Raw genomic sequence first — 26,435 nt, forward strand, 5'->3', positions numbered from 1 at the left:
ATGGGTCACATACATTCCCTGCAGTATCTCTAATACATTGCCTGCAGTAGTGGGCAATCAGATTACTTTTCTCTGGCATCCAAGCAAGGTGATCTACATTGCACGTGACATTTTCACAGCAGTACTTTAGCATGGTGGTAGGTAGTTCTTTGTCAGACACCTGGTAACCTGAAGAATTGACTTCTGTTAGCTGAGAGTAAGTGTAGGATTTTTTAGAAAAGGACCCTGACAGTTCTTGAACTGCTCTTTCTTGGCTAGTCTGTAGGAACTGTGAACTTAGTGTTAACCACAACAGTAGTTTGATTTCTAGATGCCAGAGAAAACAAAACAGACATTTTACTTTTGCCAGAGAAAAAAAGAGCACATCCACAATATTCAGGTAGCTGAAGAAAATCAGAAAAGATGCCCAGAGGATCATGTTTTGATTTCATCCTGAATTTCTGCAAATCAGACTGTGTATGGAGAACAGAAAGTCAGTACTATGTAACAAAGCAAAGAAAAAGTTCATCATATGTCAGGGTATGACTGCTGTGCATGCACATGGGCTTGCACACAATGGCTTTTAGGAAATAATAGTGCACCAAGAAACTATAATAAATTAAAACTTTTTATGGACAAACATGCACCAGGGAAACTTGCCTCTTTTACTCCATTCACATTAGAAAACTCAAGTAGCAGACTCAGACTTTTTAGGCCCACGTTGCATTGGCTACTCTTTTTGAATGTGAGTTCTTTGATTCCACAGTCCAGCAGGTAGCCTTATTTTGAGATATGCTGAACTCTCTGCATTTGTCTGTTTCTGCAAACATTGGTGTTTGTTTTTGGAGTAGGCTGAAAATGATTGTAATGTAATCTGGCAGTGATGCAAATGGCAGTGGGTTACCAGCTATCAGTGTAGAGAGAGGTAGTAACAAAGTATCTGGTCATCCAAGGTGCTGAAGCTAAAGAAGTACTTTGTCATCTGCTTTCCACCTTCACAAAACCAGCATCACCAAGATTCCTCTGAAACTGGGAGTGTGAAAAAGTGGATGTGGGCTCTTCAGCAGTCTAGAAAAATAGGCAGGTAATCGGGTAAAACAAAGTGCCCTGAAAAGACACCGTAGTGATAGGCTGATGAAGCATGTCCTCCATAGACCGGGCAGCATGCACAGCAGCAATTCTGCCAGCCTTCCGCCTCTGTCCCATTGCTGCTCTTCATATTGAAGCCAGAGGAACCGATGTGGGGGGAAAGGGGAGCTCCATCCTCTCCCCGACACAATGCTTGGGAAGCCCGTCAGACATCACCCGTTGCGGCGAGGTGTTGTTGCAATGGAGTGCATCTCTCTGGGGGTAGCTGATGCCTGGGCATAACTGAACAGTTGTAGCTTTAGAATGACTTTCTGTCCCAGCAAACTTCAGCAACGACCGAACCCAGTGACCTAGGACTGAGACTTCCTATTTTATTACCAGTCTTCTGAGCCATTTTGTTCCCCCCATGTACTTTCAACATATTTAACATGTTACAGCTGCGCGCCCTGCTATACAATAGTTCAGAGGGCTGCCAGCATTTCCAGTATGAACTCATATTTTAAGCATAATAACTCTGCTGTAAAAATGTGCTCCAGGCTGAAACTTTGTAAGGAGGATCTCAGCCCAAGAGTGACTTTATCTGGACAAAAAACAGGGAAGAATATATCAATTTAGTCAGTCTTAATCAGTGCAGATGTATTAAAAAGAAAATAAATGATCCTTACAGGATCAGTTCCTTACTTTTTCTTCTCTTTAGCTTAATAACAGTGAAAATCCACATTTGGTTGAACTTCTCTTGTCTGTTCTTTAACTTAGCTGGAAAACATGCCCAATGAAGTTTTACTCACAAAGGTCAATTTTAAACTGCTTTTCTTCACTATTTTCCTCTTCTTTTAAAAGCAAAAAATTAAGGGAAAGTATACGTCAGCTTGCCATCTTCTATTATTTACTTCAGATTTGTTCAGTATCAATTAAGCAGTAAAATGATTCCTCTTATTGTTTAATTTGAACTGGAGTATATGATCTGAACCACCTGTTCCCTTCAGACCTATAACAGTAGTGAGCTACAGTGAGCTCTAACAGTAGAGGCTATAACTCTGCTCTAAACACTTGTGGACTTGGGAAAGTTCAGATTAGATCCAAATCCATGTCAGACCTCTGATAACAGGCCAGCTCTAGAGTCCTCTAAATATCACATAATCTGCGAAGCACTTCGAGCTCTTTGGTAGAAGGGAGACTTCTAAATGTCAAGCATTATTGTAATATGCAGGCTGATTTCACAGGAAACACCTTTAAGGAAACAAAACTTAAAATAACACCTTTTGCCTAGAAAATATGTTCATCCTGTATAGGGTCCTCTTTCCTTACTTGTGACACAGAAGTGAGGGCTTGAATTTGATTTTGTTTACATCAGCTGTAAACCTGGTTACCCCTGAATTACATACGCTGTGTGCTTGCTGCAGCCTGCTTCATTGCATTCACTTGGTCTTATGCATCAGGGACAGAATTTTTAAATAAGGGCATTTTTGCAGCCATGGTTTCTCCAGATTGTGCCAGTATTTTCAATTGTTCAAATCAAGGGAAAACTGCAGAGGTGTCAGTGATGGCATCAACTGAGGACAGTGGAGTTGTCCTTAGTGCAGCACAAGCGACGTGTTGATGGCCATTGGCTTGTGCAGAGTTCAGCCAATGCTCAAGAGCAAGCAGAAAATGGGGTGGTTATGTAACCCAGACAAAACAAGGAAAAATTGTAAAGGCATACGTGAGGCATAGGGCCATGTTAGTTCTGATGACAGAATATAAGATATGAAGTCATTATTGAAAATTTTTGCCTCAGTCTTGGTTTTGAGGTGTATCACCAGGCTGACACTGCCAAGTTAAACTGGTGGTTTAACCAATTAAAGGAAAAATGTTGATACAGAATGGGGTGGGTTTCATCTACCTTCATCAATCTTAAGGGGTTACTGTTGTGGTATAGAGTCCAGAAACTGAAATACAGTTTGGGATCTGGGGCAGTGAGTTCAGGCTCTGAGAGCTTGTGGTTTTAAATGAGAAGAAAGGCAGAGTGAGGATAGCTTTTCTTGGGTTTCTGTGTCCTGAGGGGCTTTCCAGAGTACAGGAAGGAATCTGACCCTGATTTCACCTGACAGCCTCTGGTGCCCCATGGGCTGAATTCTCCTACACAATTTTCCCTGAGCGTAACACATGCTGCTGCCTTGTGGGAGTGAACTAGGGTTAGTACTTACAGAGCGACGAAACATCCAAGTACTTTTTTTTACCAAATACTTTGAAACAGGATGTCTCTGCACAGATTCTTTGCCTGGATACTTGTTTTATATGGCCAGAAAGGCCATACTTCCTAAACACCACTACTATCTATGGGATCACCAGTCAGTAAATGTTACCATCAGGATAAATTTGAAACTAATTAAGGCTTTTTCGTATGTTATATCAGCAATATTGTGTTGCTATAGTAAAATCTGATGTATTCACAGAGATGGATGAAATACTGGGATTGACAGAATGGACCATACATGATGTAGAACTGAACTGATACGTAATGTGAACTGTAGCTTAGTACAGGATTTCCACCTGTCAATCAGCTTCAGGTCTAAAATCTGTGGAAGAATATCTTTGGAAATACACCTTTACCCATTCAGGGATTCATTTCCAGCATCTTCTGCTTCTGTTGTCTATCTTACCTTACATGTATGACAGGAAGGATTCCCAAGAATATTATGTGGATATTACTGCCTGTTGTCAGCCTCCCAGATCTCCAAAATTATTTTAATTTGGAAGGGACATAATTTTCTAACCCTTCAAACTCTATATCTTTAGTCTTTCTTTATGCAGGAGTTACATACAAAAAAAGAGTTTTGGCATAGTTCATAGGCAGGAGATGACAGTGCTCTACAAAGTGCTCTCACAGAGGATGCAGGTTGGATTTGCAGCTGAATCCTGGAGTGATGCAGCAGTTCCAGTCTCAGCAATTCAAAGTGGCCCTCTTCTGGCCTCCAGCTGCATACCTGGATTATGTTGCAGACCTTTTGTCAGTATGGCTCTGAGACTGGAGCTCAGATGCAGGCCTGGCCTTGGAGTTTGTTCTGAACTGCTCAAGAGCTATCTGTGTCTTGAGACTACAAGGGCTACCATGCCCATGCACTCTGTGAGGAACTTGAAATGTTCTCATTTGTGCAGATGTTGACTATCCCTGGTAAATTCTTGCTTGTAGTAGCTTGTCTGTCTGATCTTGTAGTTGCAGAGAGACATCCCATTACCTACATATCCCTTGAATGTTCTTCCCTTTTCCCTTTCAAAGATTAGGGATCTCATGGAGGAGCACTCAACTATCTGATACATTGGTCCCCTCAATACATCTCCCCAGTGCTTTACTTGGTGATACTAGCTCTCTCTTCAGGAAGCTACTTTGGAGGTTTTCATCCAGGAAGCCTGGCTATAATTAGGTCCTTCCAGTGCTGTAGAGCTACACCAGAGCATGCTCTGCTCTGCACAGCCATACCTCTTTCATCTGGCTTCAGTTGTGTAGAATATCATTTTATCGCTTTGCCTCTAGTAGATACATGGGGTTATGCTTCTAGTAGGGTTACATAGGGTTATATTACCTGTCCAGTTTTCTTTTTTTACGCTCCCCTCCCCATTGACAGCCAGTTCCTCAGCATTTCGGATGTCTCCTGATGTCAGTATTTGTCCTTCTAATGAGTGAATCTGTTCTTCCGGCACAGCCGCTAGATTGCAGTTCACACAAAGTAAGTCTCTTCTGGTTTCAGGCAGGAAATAAAACGCAGCACATCTGTTAGAGATCACAGTTACTGTCCTGTCACAAGCCATTATAGTACTGAGTCTAGAAGTGCACTCAGAAGAAATGTCACAGACATTTCCTCTCCAAACCCAGTTAGGCACTCTCTTTGCCTGGCAAATGACCTATATACTAAATCTTGCCAGAAAGGCAGTGATCAACAGCACAGTGTCTCAGACATTTGGTCTGATCAAATGTCTGTTGTCATGGCTTCACTGAGACACACACACAGACCAGCCGGGCTCTCTCACCTTGCCGCAGAAGGCCAGAGACTCAGGGAAAGCCAAGCTCCTACCGCATCAAACGGACCACGCACACTGTCATGCTGTCAACCCATTTGGCCCCAATACAGCCAAGCTCAAGCTCTGAAGGCAAGTCATTCTGTCAGACATTTGTCTCATATATTAAGTGTATTTCCTTGAGTGAAATAAAATCCTTGGGCAAATAAGTAAGTGCTCTTAGCCAGTAACAGAAGTTATTATTCACTATTTAATAAATGGTGCACAGAAATAGGAAGTTAAAAACAGACCACTGTTACTTATAGTTTCCTTTGTCATGTAAATTCCTGAACTGAGAGTTTCAAACATCAAAAAAATCCAACTAAGTTTTGAAAAACCACTGTTAAATAACTAGCCCTGTAGTCTGAGTAATTGTAATAGAAATGGCAATATCATTTTACTACCCATATACAATTAAAAGTATATATATAAAAAAATAAGAGATTGTTGAGGATACAAATTTGGCATCCTTTTTCAAAGTCTTGCTTCATCCTATTAAGGTAGGAAAGTAAAAGTTAAGGCTGAACGTAGATGCTGACTCATAATTGTGGTGATTAATAATTTACATTTTGCACCTTGTTAGAACAGGATATGTCATTGAGTCAATTTTCACACTCCGTTATAGGCATGAAAGGATGGAACACAGCAGAGCTGTTTGGAGAGGAAATAGATTTCACTTTAATACATGAAACCCTATGTTTCTAATCCTGAGAAATACTAGTCCACAGGAAAGACACTTCTGATTCCGACTTATTAAGATGATATGTTAGCCGTTGGAAAACACTGGATTGAGGAATTATGCACATCATAAAATACATGGAAGAACAGAAACAGAATGGAATTGTTGAGCATGACACACACACACGTGTCCTTTACTAATTATATATAGATCAGGAGTTCTGTCCAGGAAATAAAAATGTACTTTCATTAATAGTGTTGAGTTTTTGAAATCTGTGCTTATTCTGATACAGAGTGGAAAGACCTTTGGAAACCTGTTATGAAATCTGATGGTGGATAGGAGAGAAGATTTGTTCTGTATGTTCTGGTGCTGAGGTCCTGGGCAAATCACAAATTCTATGTTTCCTCTCCATTGGTTGGGGATGCTAAGACTTACATAAGTGTTGCGAGGTATGCTTGTTAGTGGTGCTCATCCTTGAGTGGGAGGGTTAACAAGGCTTAGCTATGTGAAGCAAGTTTACAGTCAAGTGCATTTATAAACTGAAGGGTAGGGACAAAACAAAAAAAAAATGTAATTTCTTGTTCTCCTCTAGAACATGAAAGAAGAGAGGCCAAGAGCTGGCTAAGGCCTCTCTGCACACTCCGATTCTTGCTAGAGCAAATGGCGTACTGCAGCAGGTCATTTCTTACCTACTTGTTGGCAGGCCCCAGGGGAACAGCTCCCATCTATTCAGGAAAATAGTACTTTTTGCCTGAATAGATGCCAGGAGTACCAGTACTCCTGGTAGCAATTCAAGTATATTTTTCCTTCATATTGCCCTTATGTTCAAGGGGCTTTTTCTCTGGGTCTTAATTTGGGTGGAGAGATTTCAGTCACCATCTGAAAGTCACTTTAGGCACTGAGTGACACGGGCAACTTTTTGTTTGCAACAGAAATGCCATCTCTACCATTTTTGAAGTCCTTTTAGATTATCAGACAGCTATATCTTATGAAACTTACTGTTTTTTCAGCTCTGGTAGGAGCATCAAGTTACTGACACAATATCACACTGGTTCTCCCTGAAGTAATACACACTAACTGGTACCAGTATGACTGCAAGTATTGCTTTATTTGTGGTGCACACAGTTGCTGATATAAAACCTTCTTTATTGCATCAACTACATCTTCTTTCATCTCTTGATGTTCCCATTCCTATATCCTTTTAATCTGCATTTGTATGTGGAGGCTGGTATCTGTTATCAAAAACTGTATTTCAAACCAGGTGCGATGACATATAGTTACAGGCACAGAAGGACAATGGGAAAGAAACCACGAGGAACACTGGCTGATGCAGGGAAGGTGGAGCATACACAAAGGGTCACCTTTGTTCTTGATTTGTGATACTATATTTAGATTTTAAATCCTTTAAGACAAGTTACTTCTGGGAAGTAATTCTGCTGGACGTATGACACATAATTTCAGCTGAGGAAAGAAGCTCACAAACATACATCAATGAGCAAATATGTCCATTTTTCCAAGTAGATTGGACTAAGGTGTGAAGGTGATGTTGGATAAAAGTTTGAATTTATCCCTCAAATTAGAAATACTATAATACAAGTTTGTGTTTCAGTACTCAGCTCAGAAACAGGTCTGTATTAGAGTTTGATCATTTCAAACTTAAAGCTGCTTTGAATTCATTGCAGTGTTTGGGCCTCCTGAATTTTTTACCCTATTTTTAGCAAGTTTTTAAATTCAAAGATACAATGAAATGAAATCAAATACTATGATTTGCAGAATATACATTGTTAACTGATCTTTGCTGATCTTCAACATACTTAAATGATGGCTTGATCTCTGCTCAGCTTGTAAATGCAAGGCAATTGGTAATTTTTCATTGAGAAACAGAAGTATAACAATAGTTTTCTTTGATTTTTAAATATAAAAGCTTATGGGAAGATTAAGAAATACCCAGACAAATTGATCATAAAAGACACAGGAGATTTCATGGCTACCTTTCATCTTCCTACTACAGTCATGAAAGTTTGGCCATCTATGGGCCAGTTCAGAGCACTTAAGCGGGTTTGCTGCTCTAACAAGGGGAATCATATTTTTTTCCTGCTGCTTATGATAGGCAGCCCAAGGAGATCAGCAAAGCTAAACTAAACAGAATGATAAACCAAAAGAAATTTAGTTGTTATGTGTTCGGTATTCAGAGAGAGTTTGTTTATCTGCAAAAAAGCATGCATGTTGTGTTTTTTTGTATTAATTCTTGATAGACATGTCTGGTCTGATAAATATGAGGAAAGTCATCCTTTTGCTCAGTTTAATAAAACCTCAAGAGATAACATGTTCTAGATAACATGAAGACATTCATTTTGTTGTATGGTAATAACTTTTCAGATGGCATGATCTGGTGCTTACATAGCTACATAGTATGTTCTATAAAATTTGAAAAAGTTTGCTGCTGCAATGATTTTTGGCTTTACATTGGCCAGTATTTAGAAGGTAGAATTTTTAAGTATGTTTAACTTATTAAAACTTCCTAAATAAAGAAATAGTTAATTAATACTTTCAATGAAGTAAACTGTAAGCTAAGCAGATGCCTAATGCAAGTTGTAATAACTATTTATTCAGCTGGCACTTCTGTCTGAAATCCAGTATCAGTACTAGAATGCAGGAAAAAACAGAAGCTTTTACTACAACTCATTATGCTAGAAAACTGGGACTAACTAATCCTTCCTCCCACCGACCCCCAAGTGCATCACTCACCTAGTGAACTTTCTGTTCCTAAAGCCTCCAATGAACTTTTTTGTCACTTTACCACTCTTCAAAGGGCATAAGGGGCATGTGTCATTGCCCCAGTGTAAGCTTTAGAGCAGCAGATGCCTTTTGGTATTGGTAAACACTTAAAGATCAGTTTACTTAATCTAATAAACAGGCTGTTTTTAGTTTTCTTTCTGTGATTTCATTTGCCATTATACAGGAAATGTGCAGTGCTTATAGTTGTTATAGTCAGACTGTCTTTTCTTGCAAGAAGTAAACTAGAAAATACTTCTCAAATAAATATATTCACTTTCTTATATGAAAGGTATGTCCATGGGCTTTATAGCATTTTAAAACAGTAAGATCTTTCAAATGAAGTTGCAATGTTGAAGAAATCATGTGTTTTCTTCTTTATCTGTCAACAGTTCATTGCCATTTGACCTATTAATCTTCATTTCTTTTAAGGTATTTTTTTAAGCCAGTATAGCATTAGCAGAATTGTATGACAAGTCATATGCCAAGAATATCTTGCCAGATTTAAAAGGCATTATAGTAACTAGTTTCTTGCAGAAATTGTGAAAAATTTAATCATAATGAGGCAACAGAGCAGACTTAAGTAACTGGCAGGCCAACAACTTGTTTTGGCAAAGACAGTGGCAAAAACTTCATCATAATTTCTCCTGCAGGTTTTTCAGCTAGGGTTGGCCATATTGAAATGTTTCTCTGTGCAGTTTACAAACTCAGTAAAATCAAACATCTAGACACATAGAGATGAAAAATATGTTTCCTACAGGCTTTACCTCTAGCCAAGTGGACTTTTATCAGCAGATACCTATTATATACTGAAAAGAATCAAATTACTTTTAATATCATGATAACATCTGATCCAAGACATTGTTGTCTACCACAGCTAAATAAGCTGAATGCGAATGGACTTGACAGCGTGCATTATGAAATGCATTATGGTTTGGAGGCCGGGTGTTGCCCTAACAACCAGACGATATTTCCTTAATTAAGTATAATTTTTTTCCCTATGTGATCACTAGAGGATTCTGCAAACTTCGGTGAATTAATGGACTGGCAAATACATGTAATTCTCTGCTCTAGGTAACTGTCAGCTTCAAACACTTTAAGCTGTCTTAAGAAAGCTGCAGATCCTTGATTTGTTTTCCCAACTTCTTTTCCTAACATAGTAAATGTTGTATATTTTGAGATAGAAAATATGTATTCTCAATTTAAAAATTATGTGTCCTATTTCTGAGTAATTTTTTGTACTTGATATATATATTTTCTTTCCAGTCTGTATTTTTTGAATACTTTATTTGCAAAAACTGTCTAGCTTACTGAAAGACATTTTCTATCAGATTTTTCCAGTGTGTGTTTGGCAATTTTGTTTCCTACACTAAATCACAAGACTACCTCCACTGCGGTCCTTTCTAGATTTCCAGGTTCCTGAATTTGCGTATAGGAATAACTGTCTGTCTGTCACATATGTAATCACAGCAAGTTCCTCCAACCATACCCTTGTAACAGACATCTTTGTAAAGAAAGCTAGGGGTTTTATGACTTCAGGACCTCCTAAATGAATTGCAGCCACTACTGCTGGCAGTGTGGTCTTTCCAGATGCCGTGCTGAGCTTCAGCTGGTAGTGGTATATGTGCTAGGTGAAGCTATGGGGTGGATGTGACTGCTTGCCCCACCACAGGAGGGATCTAACGTTGTCTGTCACTGAAACCTCTGAGGAAATAGTCCATCTCTAAGCCAAAGGAGAAAACTGCTTGTAGAGGGAACTGAGAACTGTGGGGTTTTGCTGACAAATTTCATTTAAGCATTTTTGATTTGGTAAGTAAGGGTGCTGTGGTGCAGTGTGACCGTAATGCTCATACCATAACCAAGAATGTCCATGCCCAAGGCCCTGTGTAACTGCATGCTCCTCTAAAGGAGCATCCTGGGTATCCTAGACTACTGGAGCTGAACATACAGCAAAAACATATTTTTCCTTGAATGTTGTGCTACTTCAGACTCTAGCATTGAATCGAATATCCAGAGGTTTCAGAATGGGCAGAATGAGTGTATGCCCCACGGATCTGCTTTCAGACTCTTTCAGCAAAAGGATAGATTTTTTTCAGAAAAATGTGAGGAGCAGCATGAAAGAGAAGAATAATGTGTAAGGAAGAAGTAAGGACTTTTTGAATAAAATATTAACCCTACTATGCTGAAAAGAAATTCTGTGATGAAAGCTTGTGACTATCTTGATTTGTAAGGACCCATGCCATTAAAGGCGAAGTTAGCACTGCCATGGTTCATTCAGAATGGGTTAACTTATGGTACTTACCGTACACCGGTACTAATAAAATTAGCCAAAAAGTTTACAAGTATTGCAGGTTGATACTTAACACACAGATCAGCTCATTTTGTAAGCATTTATTTAGAATCGTGATGGCCATGCTGTGGAAGCTATTTTCTGTAAATTGATACATTTCACTAGTGACTTTTGTCTGTGCAAGAAACGTAATCCAGTATGTGACAAAAAACAAGTGTGCATGTATTTTGTAGGCCAAGGTATTACAAAGAGGACTCACCAAGTTGAGCCTACCTCCTCTTTATCATTGCATGCAAGTGATGAGTTCACAGAGGCTGCAGAATCTCAGCTTCTCAAATAGGATGAGCAAAGACAAACTATTGTGGGAAGGTGGGAAAAAGTTGAGCCGGTACTTCCCCAGCATTGCGTTGTTTGGGTTGTATTTTATTTGCAACTGAAAATATGAACGTTTTTGCTTCCAATCTGATCCTTGGCATCGCAGTCACATAAATGTGAGACAGACACTTAAGAACAGCTGTGCTATGGTTTTTGAAAATAGTCCTTTTTAATTCACTTGTTTAATAGGTGGATTTTATCAGTGTTCTCAGTGAAAATATGTCAGTTTTTTCTTTTTCCAAAAAATGCTCATGAACATTTTCCATGCTTCTTACCAGCTGTAATGTTGTGATTCTGTGTGCGTATTTACAATGTGTGCACATACACATGCATAAAGTAGGGTTGTTTCATCTGAAGAAACACCTGAAATTGTTTCTTCTTATTTCACTATCTTTATGGCAATACCTTAATCTAGTTCCCTTGGGCACTTTTAACATCACTTGCTAAAGAGCAGAAAGAATGAAAAACAGTCCACTATATGCACGAGAAAGGATAGATGGGAAAGATGGGAAATAGTGCTGTTACACTGTAGAACTGAAGGGAGAACCTCTAAAAGCAACACTTCACTGAAGACATGGATTAACTGACATGGGACCTTGGGGATCAGGAGAACAAAAACTGAAGAATATGGCAAAGAAGCTTTATCCAAAACTCCTCTGCCATATCTTCTGTTTTGTTTTTGTTCAAAGTCCTGTTCTTGCTTTAATTCATATGCTGTTTGTTATTGATGCCTTTGTTTGTCATGTAGAGAAGAAAAACACTTTTAAACTTTGTATGTGTGTTTTGAATGGCTGTTGCTACCAGAATGGCTGTCAATAACTAGTCTTACTTAATCAGCTATAAAATGTTATAAGTAAGGGTTCTTAACTGAGACTGGAAAAATCCAGGATAATTACCGTAATAGGTTGAAGATCTCAGAGACTGAAGTTTTTTAAATCAGAGACAATTGGGGACTTATGTGTTGTGTCTGTAAGATTGTTCTATATAGGATATGGAAAAAAAATGACAGGCATTAGCATTCATCATAGAAAGAGCATATGCATTTGTTTGTCAAAAGCAGTGAAGTAAAAAATGATACTTAATTGGAACTGACATAAAATGGCCTCATTAGTACTACAGATAATATATGTTGTGTAGCCTGGTTGTCGATAGAAACAAAACATATTTTCTCTGACACATATATTAGTCTCTTTTAAGATTCATGTCAAGTTTTCAGTCAGGTTCACTCGTTTAGACAATGCTGCTGCTTTATTTTAATGTGAAATGTTGAATTGGAAATGGTGTGTGTTTGCAGGGTGCTGTGATAACACCAACAATGGACCACACCATGTCAATGCAGCCAGCAAGCATGATGGGCCCTCTGACCCAACAGATGAACCACCTTTCCTTGGGCACAACAGGAACGGTAAGATCACAGACGATTCTATTCTCTTTCTATTTTACAAAATGTTAATTGATTGCTGAATTTCTCAGTGTCATTTCTCAGTGTTGGATTTTTACTGCTTTACCTTTTTTTTGCAGTTTTTGCAGTTTAACATTTCTGTGGTTTGGTTTGATTTTTTCTCCACATCCAGAGATGTCTGGCCATGGCTGGGCCAGCACATCAAAGTGTCTTTCATCATGACCCACACATGATGTGCTACACAAACAGCACCCTACCATCACTACCTCATGCAAACAGGTATCTAGAGATAGATAGGTTTCTACAACCATCATACAGTTGGCATTACGGATTATGGGGAACAAAATTGACAAAACAGTGCAAGTAGTAAAACAATAGGTCAACATAACCTGCTCTGTTCTTAGCAGGAATTATCCGTACTAATTCTCATGTAAATATGGAAGTACTCCTCTATCTCTTTGGCTTTCAATGAGAGATTGTTCACTTGTGACCCTAGAAAGTTTTACCCCACTGGAAAATGGCAGTTCCAGGCTTTGTGATAGGATCCAGCACTCATTTCTAACTCATAGCAGCCAGCCATACATAGTTTGCTTCAGGCTCAGAAATGCGATTTTGGGTCAAGGTCAGCTGGGTTTTCAGTATATTCTATTTAAATATGCATATTTCAATATTTATTTTCTCTTTAAGCTCTGTAAGTCAGACTCAGTTAGTTCCCCCAGAGTCAGAGAAAGGCAAAAAACAGTTTTAATAAAAAAAATGTAACTGTCAAACTTTCCTTAAATGTTTTAGTAATACCAACAGCCTACACACAATATATGGTGGTTTGATATATGAATTGTCAAATATATATAGATAGATATATTTAAATATGTATGTGTGTGTGTGTGCTATTTCACCACTGTACTGCTGGAAGAGAGTTTTTCAATAATTCCTTTTGCATTGAATAAGGTACTGAGTAAGGCTATTTCCTGACATAGTTGTTTAACCTGCTACATTCTGTCTTGTCTTTTCTTTTCCCTTCACTTGCTTCCTTTTCCCCTTCTTCCTCTTTCCTTCTTACATGTTGAATTTGATTCCCACTCTAGCATCTTCCCCACCCTCCTTTTTTAAATCTCTCTTTAGATCTCTGACTTCTGTTTTCATTTCTAAGGTAACTTGAATATAATGGTTCATCATTTATTCCTGTTATTTTAAATGTTTCATTCAATAATCAGAACAGGTAGGAATTACATGTCAAAGTTAATCTCAAGATTTCTTTTCCCTTCTGAATAGACGAAATTTAAGGAAATATTATGACTAGCGAGAATTTCTGCATACGTAATTACTCAAAGATTCAAATAGACAAGGAAATGTAAAATAAAATCTGGCTTTGCTGGTGGGCAATTCCTATGAATTTTTCCTTCTGTCTGTCATTTTCGTCTCTATGACTCTTACGGACATTAAATCTTCTGCTCTTTGAAAAATGTTCTCTAACAATCTTTATGCAAACTAGAAAATTCCCAGGTAGTATTCTCCTCTGACATCAAACTATGGTAATTATTCAATAGTAAATGTAGATGTTTCTTATTTGGGAAGGCAGGAGAAGGACTCTGAAAGTCAGTGGGTGATCTCATGGGCAATCATAAAGTCCGGGGTTTATTTTAAGGCAACTGATAGTAAAGAAAATCTTTCCTTCCTTTTCCTAGCTCTTTACGCAGTCTTACCTCTAAAGGTCACACCATTCCCTGGCAACTTCTTGAAATACATGCAGAAGTATACCACATAGGTTTATGTTTGCTACCCTACAGAAAATGTAAAGAGCAGAAAGAATAAAGGATTGATTGTTTCACACTATTAATAGGTTTTTACTAAATCTCAAATGACACTTGTTTCATTGCGTATGGGATTTCCCATGGGTACCGATAGCACCGTATTCAGTTAAAGTCCCGTTATACAAGCAAAATGGTCATGAAGCTCTTTATGAATTCCTCCTGTCAGGAATTAAAAGGAGAACTTCAGGTTTTGGGCTGCCAGTAGCAGTTTTGTTGAATGCATCCATCCTGACTTGAAATGGAATATTCCTTAATTGTCCTCTTCCAGAAAAAAAGTAGGAAAAAAATGGACATCTTATTTAGAGATATGACTTATTGAGAGATGATATTTTTACTTCATTCATTGTGAAGTCTGAATTTGCATCTAGAGAGAGGAGCATTCAGACCATACAGCCATGACAAATTGAGCCAAATCCAAAAAATGCTACTGTGATTACCTCAGCATGGCTAAGTTTTATGAGAGCTCTAAGACATAAACTATACATTTCTACTATGAACATATTTTTTAATTTTATCCTTTAAAACTCTGCAAGAGGCTGCTATAAAGAGCCATTAGCCACATCTTTCAAGAAACCAGCCATATTGTTTTCAACAAACAAGCCAAAAAGTCATAAACAATTCTGCTTAGTGCTGGCTGCAGCTATGTCCCGATTTAATTTAAAAGCTTGCACTATGCGAAGTGGTTTTTATTAAAAAGCTTTGATACATTTACTTCCTTAGACAAACCATTTTGCTAATTAACATAATATATTTTTCAGCCAGAACAGACCTCTGTGGTCACCTAAGTGAAAATTGACTTCAAATCCACTTTCAAACCTGCCTGATTCAGGACGGATGCTGGTTTCTAAAGCACTGCTTCAACAAAAAAGCTATTCTCTGGTGAGAGAGCTAGCAAAATGCCATAAAGGCCTTTGCATGCCTCATATCTTATGGGAGTTACTTTTAATGCTTTCTAAAAGATTAATATATTCTGTCCAGGCTGGAGCATTTCCAGAGGGGAGACCCTTCACACAGGAGCACTCCCCAACCCCTTGCTTAGGAGAGTTACCTGAGAAGGATGACCTCTTCCAATTCCTGCCTTGACACCAGAAATGGGATTTGGGTTTCGATCCCGCAGCCCTGAAGCACGTGTTAACCCCCAGTGGGGATTCTGGGGGCAGCTGCCTCCCTCCCTCCCTCTCGGCACTTGATTATTTAGCTGGGGACATGGTGAGGGGGACTGCTGGCTAACTGCTGGTGGGAACGCTCACTTAGAGCTGGAAGCATCACGTTCAGCTGCCAAAAAAGAACAGGTTTCCTACAGCTCCACTCACAGCTAACTATGCTCCCCTCATGCTATGGGAAACCTCGAGTCACTAGCCCCAAGAAGAACAAGAAACTTCATTTAGGAAATCATTAGCAGTAAATGCAGTTTCTTTCCAAAACCCCCAAAGAATACCTTTAATTTAATTTAATTATTTTCTCTATTTTATCTGTTTTTTCATTTTATCTATTTTTATCTATTAATGAATTGTCTCATAAAGTCAGAGAGCTCTGCTCTACCAAGCACTCCTGGGATCAGGAGGAGGCACTACGGCCTCCAAAATGCCAGGCCAGGACAGTAAAAGCCGATCCATGTTCCCTTCATGCCGCTGCCCACCTCAGGAAGAACCCAGAGCAGCAGCAAATAACCCAGCTGAAAGGATGGCCTCGTGCAGAGGGGGAAGAGAGGAGGTAGTGAAGGAACTGTGGTTCATGGCAACTCAACCCCATGTCTTTGGGCCTTGGGAGAATTTCCCAACTAGAGCGTTTGCATCTCCTTGTTGCTGTGCTTTGTGCTTTGTCTGTGAAGGACCTAATTCCTTGCTGCCTTTACGCAAATCAAATTGATTTCTGCCGGTGGAAATACAGTTTGCAATACTGATGAATTGGGAGGCAAGTGTGCTGCTCTGATCACCTCCCCAAAGCTGCTGCAAGCAGGAGTTAAGCAGAGAATCTGCCAGAGGGGCGAGTTTGGCCTTATTTATATGTATTTTTCATACATACCTTTTCACTCAGAGAGAGCAGAAAGCATTTACACAGGTAGGCTGGCTGTGGGCAAATACGTAAAGAAAACCTAAGTTTAAATTATGTCAAGATTACAGCAAAAAGGCGATAACTCTGAATATTTTGATTAAGGCTGACAATCTAGCCTCAGCTCCCACAACTGTATTAAAATGAAATTTTAATGCCCAGCGGCATAGTGCAAACACAGACAACTTGTTTTAACCTTGAAATTTTTCTTTTGTTTACTAATTTATTATTATTTATTACAGTAAGGCTTGCTTTTCTTATGTAATATTCATCTACAATTAGGTCTACTATTAAAAAGGATACTGTAAGAGAGAACAGAGTGAGTGGGTCCATATGGGAAGCACTGAGAGACCAGCATTAGTATGTGTTTAATAATATATTGAAGCTGGAATTGTTCCATTATCAACCTGTCATTCAAAATGTTTCTAATACAGCAATTGATCTGACATCTGTTTTGTGGTTTAATAAAGTTGTGATTGATGGCCTGAGTGGATATAATATAAAAACTTTAAGAAATACAGAAACTGAGCAGCCTCATGACTGCTTTCAGTCTTTATGGCTCAGCTCCTTCTTACTGTGGCACTTGCATGTTTGGCCATCAGCAGCAATAGTCTGCCTCTTCGGTGGAAAGCAGATTTGCTGTATTCTTTCTCGTCTGATGCTCATTCCTGGAGGAAGTTTTCTCTTTAGTACTTTCTTGTTCTGGGTTTCCTTCCCCTCCCAGTTGTTAGTATCTATTTCTGATACTGCTTGGTGCCACCGTTGTCCAACAGATTGTGGTGGCCTTTCTCAGTCCTCTTTGGCAGATAGGTAATTCCAATGATGCTTTCTTTTTCTCATTCAATTGCCTTAGGATAGTCTCATTTCATCTGAAACCTCTGAGACCCGCACCAATGGGAGAGTGAGTAGAAGCCAACTTTTTACTAAAACTGCTGGCTCATCTGTGCTGCTTAATTGTTCTTCACGCTTGCAGCCGGTTCACTCAGCTCTCAGTTTCTAATTTAAAAAGGTAATAGGCAACTTGCAAAATAAGCTCGCCTTCCCACTTTTTAAATCAAAAAAAAAGTTTAATTGTCCTGGATACCTCTGAATTAAAAATGCAGTCAGGTAGAAGAACTGCATTAATGAAACGTGGGCTTCTGTTGAAATGGCACAGCACTCCAACTCAGCTTCCCTGGTTTATAGTATCACCAGAAATCTCTCAATGGAATAACAGGCTTGTTATGCTGGTACATCATTCTTATCTCTCACTTTGTTAGCTCCTTTTGTTGCCAGAAGAGCTTGATGGTATCTCTAGAACCCTTCAATGGAACAACAAGCTTGTTATAAGTTTTTTATCTCTTATTTCCTTTGGATACTCCATGGTCACCAGTGGTTTAAAATGTCACCTAAAGGCCTCAACAGAATAACTGCTTTGTTAGATATGGTTGTTTTTTTAAACTGCAGTTCTATTTGCACATACTGCAGTCACACAGAGCTGAAATATCATCTCATTTCCCTGATGTTCAGAGCCCTGTTACAAAAAAGCGTTGTCTGCTATTCTAATTGTACATTGCAGGGTCCCCGGAGAGCTACAGGAGCAAAGTTTCTTTGCAGTCTTGTGCTTTTCATGTTATCAGGTGTTAATCTTGAAGCTCTTTTATTTTGTTTATTGACTGATTGTTTCAGTTACTGTGTGTGTGGAAAATACGGGACTGAACCCATTGCAAGTGAAATTAGCATAGTTCAAGTTGAAATTAAGTAGATGATTGTCTTTGCCCATTTTCTCAGCCAAGGTCTTGGGCAAATGCAGGCGATTAACAGGACTGAACAGTCCAGGGAAGGAGATCTTTTTAAAGAGAAATTACTCTGGTTGGAAAGTAGATGAATAGCATAAGCTCTGATGAGAGTTACAAAAAAAAAATAACTACTCCCAAAGATCCTCTTGAAAAACAGCTCCTATCTGCCTGTTTTGTAATTTGAGATAAATGAAAGCACACACAACTGAAACTGGAAAACACCTAATTTAAAGCAGTCAGCGAGGATCAAGTAAGTTTTTGATAAAACATTTACTCAATTTGTAGATTTTGCTGCCACTGAATGTTTTCGGCATGAGTAAGGTAGCAATCTTAAAAAAAATAGATTCAGCACTTCTATAAGGAAACATTTGCAGATGCAACAGCAGGGTGAAAAAGCCCTAAGGTTCCCAGTATAGGCTGATCAGTTAGTAGGGCAAACAAAGAAGGATGTAATCCTTTTTTCTTTAGGATCCATGTTCAAGTCTTATTGACTCCAATGAGAATGAGGTTGGTCAGCCCTTGTTTAAATGAGGCTCTTTCTAATCAGCAGCCTCAGCGTGGCTTCCACAGTCTAGATGTGAACTATTGTGAGCCGTGGTTGTGGTTAGTTGAGGTGTTTGAGTGAGTAGAATTTATAAAATCCCATTTCTGTAGTGTTGCCCATTCTCTTCTAAACCCAGCATTTACTTTCTGCCATTTGTCAGCAGTGGCTTACTATTTGCCTTTATTTGCAAGTAGGTCTACCTTTAAAACTGCTACCTACCATGCAGGACAGAGACAGGAAATGTAGAGCAGCATAATCACAGATAGAGAGAATCCCATTTTCTGTATAAGCAGTCCTTCATCTGAGCCCAGTGTGTCTGAAAGTTTTATTCAGCATTAAATTTTACCTTCACTTGAACCTTCCCCAGATGAACTAGCACTTTTGTTAAGAACTCTTTGCCTTTCTTTGAGGCCTCAGCTAATGACTCTTTCTCAAAGCCCAGATTTTCTTTCAGTGCAGGACTCCATCTCCTTGATTGTGATGGTAAAACGTGATATCAGCACAAAGAAAGAGTGAAGTAACAGCAAAGCAAAAAGCAGCAGCCTATTAGAACTCCATTTGTATCATTGGACAAATGTCACGCGTAAAGTTAATTATTTGCTGCAGACTTCACATATCTGTGAACTAGAGTATTCAAAGGCTAGTTTCACCCATACCTTCTTGACATATGGCTGCTGTGATACTGTTTTGTGATATTTAGAAGTGCTACATAGGGAAAATTAGAGGGGACAACAGGCATATAGTTCAAAGGCATCTCTTCCAAAGCATGTATGTTATTTAGCAATAGGCGTGCTCTGCGTATAAAAGGATTTTTTTTATATTCTGAAAAAGAATAAACTGAAAGGTATAAAACATAAGATCTGTCATACAGTGAGTGGTCTGCAGCATATCCCCTAAAGGCTCACCTTTAGGCATACTCCCAGAATTCGTTGTTCTTACGCCTATTTGAGATTGAACTAAGCATATAAACTCATTTGTTTAGCAACTATGCAAGTAGGTAGATCATTTTCCTAAAAACCCTCAAATGAAAAGAGAAGAAGAGATAAAGTGTATAAACCATGCATGTTCATGTGAAATTGTGTTGATGCCAGAGATAACTGGGTAGGTTTTGGAGAGAGAAAGCTTGGTTCTATTTAGATCGGTTTGATTTTTAGTGATTTGGTAAGATTTAGCTGAAAAGGGCTGTTTATCTAACAGACAGGGAAGCAGGAAAGAGGGACCAATAAGTTAAAAAAAAAATAATAATTCCAGGTTTGTAACATCCTGCCACACCAACAACTGACAAACTTGATAAAAGGTGAGAAACAAAAGTATTTTAAATGTCAGTTCTGTCATCTGTATTTTCTTGATGTTTTTCTTCTTTAATAAATGTGTTTTCAATTTTTTAATCAAGAACTTAGCTCTTTGCCTTATTAGAATGAATCTTGTTTTTGTATTCTGCCTATGTTTAAAGTATACTCAGGTGCCTGGCAGAAAGAAAACATATGGCTTTCCAGAGAAGTAATGAATCCAAATTAATCAGTGGTGCAGACAAACTCTGTGGGGCCTCTATACTCCAAGACAAGTTTGAGGATCTTAGAGAAGTGAGATTTTTTTTGCCAAATTGTGGTAGTGTGAAGGGCAAGAAGAAACATTTCCCAAAGCTGATTTTCCACAGCTCTTCACTCCCAAGACCTGGGAAACAATCCTGCAGTCATGTCGTGTCTTCACACACTCCGGATAACCACATGTGCATATGGAAACTGAGCTGTGTGCACAGCAAGAAAGCCAGAAATCCTTGAACGGGCTGTACCCTCAGCAAAAAAGAGCACCGCAATGAATTATATGGAAAAATTGCTAGTTCCTACTGTTACTGTTGTAATCTTTCATATAATATCAATTGCACTTAAGATGAGGTACTTACTTAAATGATAGCAACTTCCATCACAGACATCATAAATTGACATCAGCAGGAAGAAAGGGCGTAAAGGTAACATGCAACAGTAGCATCTAGCACAGTGTAGGTACCTGACGGGCTTCTACTGAAAAGCATAAATAGTTTGAATGTTTTTAACGATATGAATAAGAACCTGAAAGTAAAATAGAGGAAGTATAAATCAAATATCTTGCAGAAATTGATCATATATTAAGAGCTAGATTATGAAATGAAATAGGGAAAGGTCATCATTTGGGACACCTGGAACTCAGTTGGGCCAAACACCTCAAAAGGCACAGGAAGGATTTTCAGGCACAAAATCCGAACAGTGGTCTAATAGCCTTTTTTCATCTCCAAACTCTGTTTTTCATTGCAAAGAAACATTGTAATTTCAGTTCAAAAAAAGTAATTAAGTAGAACAATTTAATTTTTGTATCTATTAATTTAGGTACTGAAATTCAGAAAATTATACCAACTTTTAAAAATATTTACAGAGTGTGATGTACCAAGTCTCAGACAAGAGCTATACATCAAAATAATATTTTATTTTCAATGTTTGAAAACTTAAAAAAAGCATCAGTTCACGTAGAAAAAACATTTGGGATCAGGAGTTATAACTGACTCATTTCACCTTGTATTGTGTGGATTAGTAAGTATACTTCTGGCTTTTGGCTGCCTTTTTTTTTTTTTTTTTTTTTTTGATGGGATGGGCACATTTCATTAAGCAATATGCTTCTGCTCTGAGCAGCAACAAGCTTTGAATTACGTTCCCAGTGATTTTTTGTAGGGAAAACTTAACTGCCAGGGGCACTGGGACTGCATGGAAACACTGGTTTGTAGATACTGTGACATTTCTGAAGGTGACACACTGCCACATTATTGAAAACATAGGCAGTGGAATTGAAAATTAATTTAATTTACTTCTTGTTCAGTGTTTTCCACATTTTAATCACAGTGACAAAAATAACATAACCTGTGTGTAGAGCAAAGGCCTGGACCTGCTGCTGCTCTGAAAAATGATTTTCCATTGAATTTTACTGTCTTTTCCCACAGTGTATCTTTCTGAACTTCAGTGCACATTACATTTCACAGTTAATCCACGTGACTTCTCAGGTGGTAAGCAAGCTGGTAGCCCAAAGCTTTAAACTTCCTTGAAGACAAATTGTCACAGTTTTGAGGTATCTTTCTTACCTTCATCTGGAAAGAGCAGCCTGTTCAGGGTTCACTCATTTGTGAAGCAAGGTTAAACGAAGCAGCTGAAAGGTACCATCTTTATACGCTGTGTAAGACACTGGTATCCTGTATATATTGTGATTTCAGTCTGAAGTTCTCAAAAAAGGGTAAGCTTTGTTCAAGTGATTTACACTTCCATGGGGAGTTGCTGGTGGCAATAACCTCTGTGCCCTCAGATGGTATTTTATTATTTGTGAGTTATGGCCGACTCCGTGTCAGTGCCACGGTGCTGCAGAACCCTCTCACTCCAAAAAGCCTCAATTTGGGCAGCGAGCTCTGCTATAACTAATATTTACTATGAAACAGCTCAGTCAGCACATTTCATTAAACTGCAGTAAAGGGGTTGAGAGCAGCTGCGTTGAGTGAATTTGGGAGTCTGCTGAATTGAGTTGCTTTTAGCAAAGTAAATGAACTGTTGGACATGGCAGATTTCTGTTGTGTGGTAGATGAGAGCTGCACCACATCAGGATGAGTTCAGGGAGCGATCGTGTCTCACAAAGGCACCATCCTTTCCCACTCCCATGGAGTTAGTTCTGCTTATTCTTTTGGGGTGCTTTATGGTCTTTGAATATGATGCACCCAATTTTGCCTTTTTAATTGAAGCAGTTTAACTATAGCAGCAGCCAGTTTCCTAGAAGCTTAGTAGCTAAATTGCCAAGCTAGTACACATTTCCCAGCTTCAATTCCCTGTTTGTCTATGCTGAATGTGTTTCTTTTGAGTTTCCTTCAAATCAGTATAATATTTCTGTGATGCAAACTGATTTCACTGATGCAAACATTTCATTCTGTGCATGTTCTCTTGTCTGCAGCCAATATTGTGCATAGGATTGACAGTGTAAACTAAAGATCATTATGATTTCCAAACTGATCTTTTTTTCAACACTTAAGCACCTAACTAGTCCCTTCCTGCAATACTGTTAGCATGATTCTGCTCTGTTACCAGTCCTTTCCACCTAAAACACCTTCACAGGGCTTAAAAATGAATATTATTTATTTACTTTTGCATTTTTGCCAGTGTTAATCAGAGTGACAAAAATAGCATAATCACAAGGTAGAGTAAATATTTGGCTATGATGATACTCCCACAGATTATGGTCTATCCACAGAGTCCAACTGGGTGCTCAAAATTTTAGTATTCAAAGGTAATTATCTAGCAAAAATTATTTTGCTGCCTTTCTTTTAACGTAAGGTTGCTACCAGCTAGCTATTAGTAGAGCTGATTTCCTGTAAAGATGACAGGGTTTTCTCAGAAACTTTAGCTTTCTGATAATAAATGCTTCATCAAATTGGTGATAATTTAATTTATTTTATTTTAATTGAAGTTTTCTTCTTTGATGTAAGAAAAAGGATGTCTTTTTTTTCACTTACACTTTCCAGATTAATCCTATTGCACATTCATAAAGTTTGTTAATAACTAGAAAATGGTACAAGTGGCAACAATTTCAAATTTCCTTGATGAGCTGCAAGACATAAGAAATGATGAATAGAAACAAAAAAAGATCCACTCTGTGTATGGACATCTTGAATAAGGAGGTTACCTAGCATTATTTTTATAGCTTGCACCTGAGCTAGTGAGAGCAGAAGACCACTGACCTTTCTGAAATTTCTATCCTTTCTTTAAAACTCAATGTGAAAGTGTTGGAAAGCAAATTTGATTGATGAAAAAATTTAAAGTAATTAATGTGCAACAGAAGGCAAAGAAAAGAATGATACATTACAAGGCTTGTAAATCCAGCCTCTCTTTTCATTAATTTTCTAATAAATGTCATGATCAGCATTATATTTTCATGTGTTTCAAAGGAGAAAAATACAGCTTGGGCATCACAGCATTGTCTTGAGCTTACTTTTATTATTAGGCATTTTATGGTATTGCATACACTATTGGATATGTGTTCCAAGGCACGGTAATATATGATTGCATTTACAAATCTGGCACAGACGTTTAACGGATTAGTGTCTCTGGACTGTAATTATTCCATAGAGAGCCTTGCAGACAGAATGAGGCCCGCTGCAAACTAAGAAATCACAACACTTAACTGTTACTTTGAGGCATCTCTTCTGCAAGCAGTTCAGCTGAGGCAGCTGAGGAATTTCAGCAGAAACTTTTAACTCCAGCAGCACAGGTGCGTATCGTGCAGATAGCTGCTGAACACTCCTGTTTTTTTTTCTTAGAAGTACAAGTAACGCAAGAAGGGGTCTATATCATTCGTTTTTCCTCTTGGAAGTAACGGGACTTCAGTCTTTAGAGAGATAGCCTGAGGTAGAAAATAACTGATAAATAGTAACAGCAGCACCTATATTACGGGTTATATTCTCAAAGTGCTTCAAACCATTAAATCTTACAGTACTGCTTAGATAAGTAAGCAAAGTAATGCTTCAGTTTCCTTCAATGAAAACGAACGCCATGGAGTGGACTCCTTATGTCATGGACAGCAGATCTTACTGCTAATGTAGGGATGGTTCAACCTCTGATGCAGAAAAGATGTTCCAGGCAAACCGAGCTCCTCAGAGGGATAGACTGATGTTGTCTGTCCCTGTCACAGCAGCTGAACTATTTGGCACTTTCCTCCCAATAAGAAAAGAGCAGATTTTACCTATTCTGGTTAGATTTGGCTTTACTTCTTACCTCTTCAGTGTGTCTTGCATTGGAGTTAATTTGCTTCTCACTGAATCTCTGTCATTAACTTATACTGTCAGCAGAAACTCTATAATAATGAAAAAGTTTTTAAACTAGAAGTTTCCACTCAGCTAAATTCCATTGTCAAATACATCATGAAATCAAATATATTTTGACATTTTTTATCCTTGACTTCACTAATAGTATGGACAGCTGTGTCTTTGAGGTTGTATTTTATGATTTTAATCTCTGTCTTTTTCTGTTTTTGTCCTCATGCTCTGTGTAGTCTTTCTCGTGCTCCTTTGCAACAAGAAAAAAGTTCCAATCCTGAGGCTAGGATGCTATTAAAGCAGATGCTCTATCAATTCACAATTATAATTGCATCAAGACTAGTAGGGGATATTACTGTTGGACAGACTAGCAGAATCACACCCCCCCTACCTTCTATTCTGAGATTAAATTATTTGCCCCTGAAATCAGCCAATAAGTGAGAGAAATCTTCAGATTCCCTTCTACAGCATCATGGATAGCCAGTTTTACACTTTGTAAATGTTAGCTATTCTGATTTCTATTTTAAGGCTTGGGAGTTCAGTGTAATGCTCGTATGTCAGCAGAGATCCTTCTTTGTAAGGTGAATCATGCTAAGTCCTATGGCCTTAAAGCTGTTAATATAAATTTGTTTGATGGAAAAATAGCCACTTTGTCATCTTTGTCACATTCTTGGAAAATAAAATCTTTCCTGCACTTAGGACTTTCTCCATTGCAAATATTTGCATAGCACTTCATCTTTTTTTTTCTTTTTTTCTTTTTTTCTTTCTTTTTTGCGTGTAGAAGGTAAACAGAAAGGGAACATTTTGCAGATCCATCAGTGCCAGCAGTACAAAATGAAGATGTTGGAGTGCTGCAGCTTTTCAGTCAGTCAGAATGCCAAATGGCTAACATACCAAAGCCAAGAAGTGCATCAAAGAACCAGAAAGGATGACCTAGCTTAAAAACAGATACGACAAGATCCTCCTGGGAAGAACAGTTCACTAACTAGGCTGCAGCTTTTCAAACAGGACGGTGTGTTTTTACCCATCCTGGTTACATGCCCGTACAGGCTGAAGAGTCATTGTGGAGCATTTGTTCCTTTTCGAGTGAGTGGAGCAGAGAGATCTGAAGTATTCACTGATAACTCCTGTTAGGACCTGTTCCTCTGAGGAATGCTAAGGATGACTGAATTTCAGTTTTGTAGCAGTAGGTGGGCTTTCTCAGCTGTGAGGCATATTTTTTGTCCAGGACTGTAAGTGGCATCTATGCCATGTTACTGATGACGTTTAAGGAAATATATTCTTTCAGTATTGCCTCCTTATGCAAGGGAAGGTAGAAGACATTTTTTTCTCAGATTTACAGTGATGGTCTTTCTTGTGACTATTCCTTGAAAGTAGATGGGGCAACATGCTACAGCCATTTCTTCTACTCCCAGGTTAATCTACTTGAATCATTCCCAAGTAGTTGCAAAGAAGCAGCGGTATCCCACAGAGGAAAGCCAGATTACCTGACACTGTTACAGGAGACTGCCACTACCATTGGCCTTAACACTTGTTAGAGTTTTGCCATTATAGACTAATATTTTATTCATCTGTCACATCAAATTCTATTTGAGAGCATTTTTTACATTAGAATTTTTGTCAGTTTTAATACTCTGCCAGTGGTTATAATATTCAGTGAAATCAATGTATTATCAATAACGTGTCTGCAGCCCTGGCTGCAAATAATGACACATTCAAAGGACCTTGTACTTTCTTAGAACCCATCTCCAAGCTCCATTGGTTTCATTTGGCATTTGGAGTATGTATCTTGTAGCATTTTCAAGTAATAA

General features: G+C 38.5%; 1 protein-coding gene across 8 annotated transcripts in view; it reads left to right on the forward strand.

Moving 5' to 3' along the window:
• The window catches only part of RBMS3 (RNA binding motif single stranded interacting protein 3), a 700,426-nt gene that overhangs the window by 650,513 nt on the left and 23,478 nt on the right, over positions 1 to 26,435 (forward strand). For all 8 annotated transcript variants that reach the window (XM_062569353.1, XM_062569354.1, XM_062569352.1 and 5 more), the window contains one exon: positions 12,517 to 12,627. In XM_062569353.1, the coding sequence (XP_062425337.1) occupies positions 12,517 to 12,627 (111 nt within the window). The remainder of the gene's footprint in view (positions 1 to 12,516; positions 12,628 to 26,435) is intronic.

This window comes from Rhea pennata, chromosome 2 (genome assembly GCF_028389875.1).
Source record: "Rhea pennata isolate bPtePen1 chromosome 2, bPtePen1.pri, whole genome shotgun sequence".
NCBI classification, from domain to species: domain Eukaryota; kingdom Metazoa; phylum Chordata; class Aves; order Rheiformes; family Rheidae; genus Rhea; species Rhea pennata.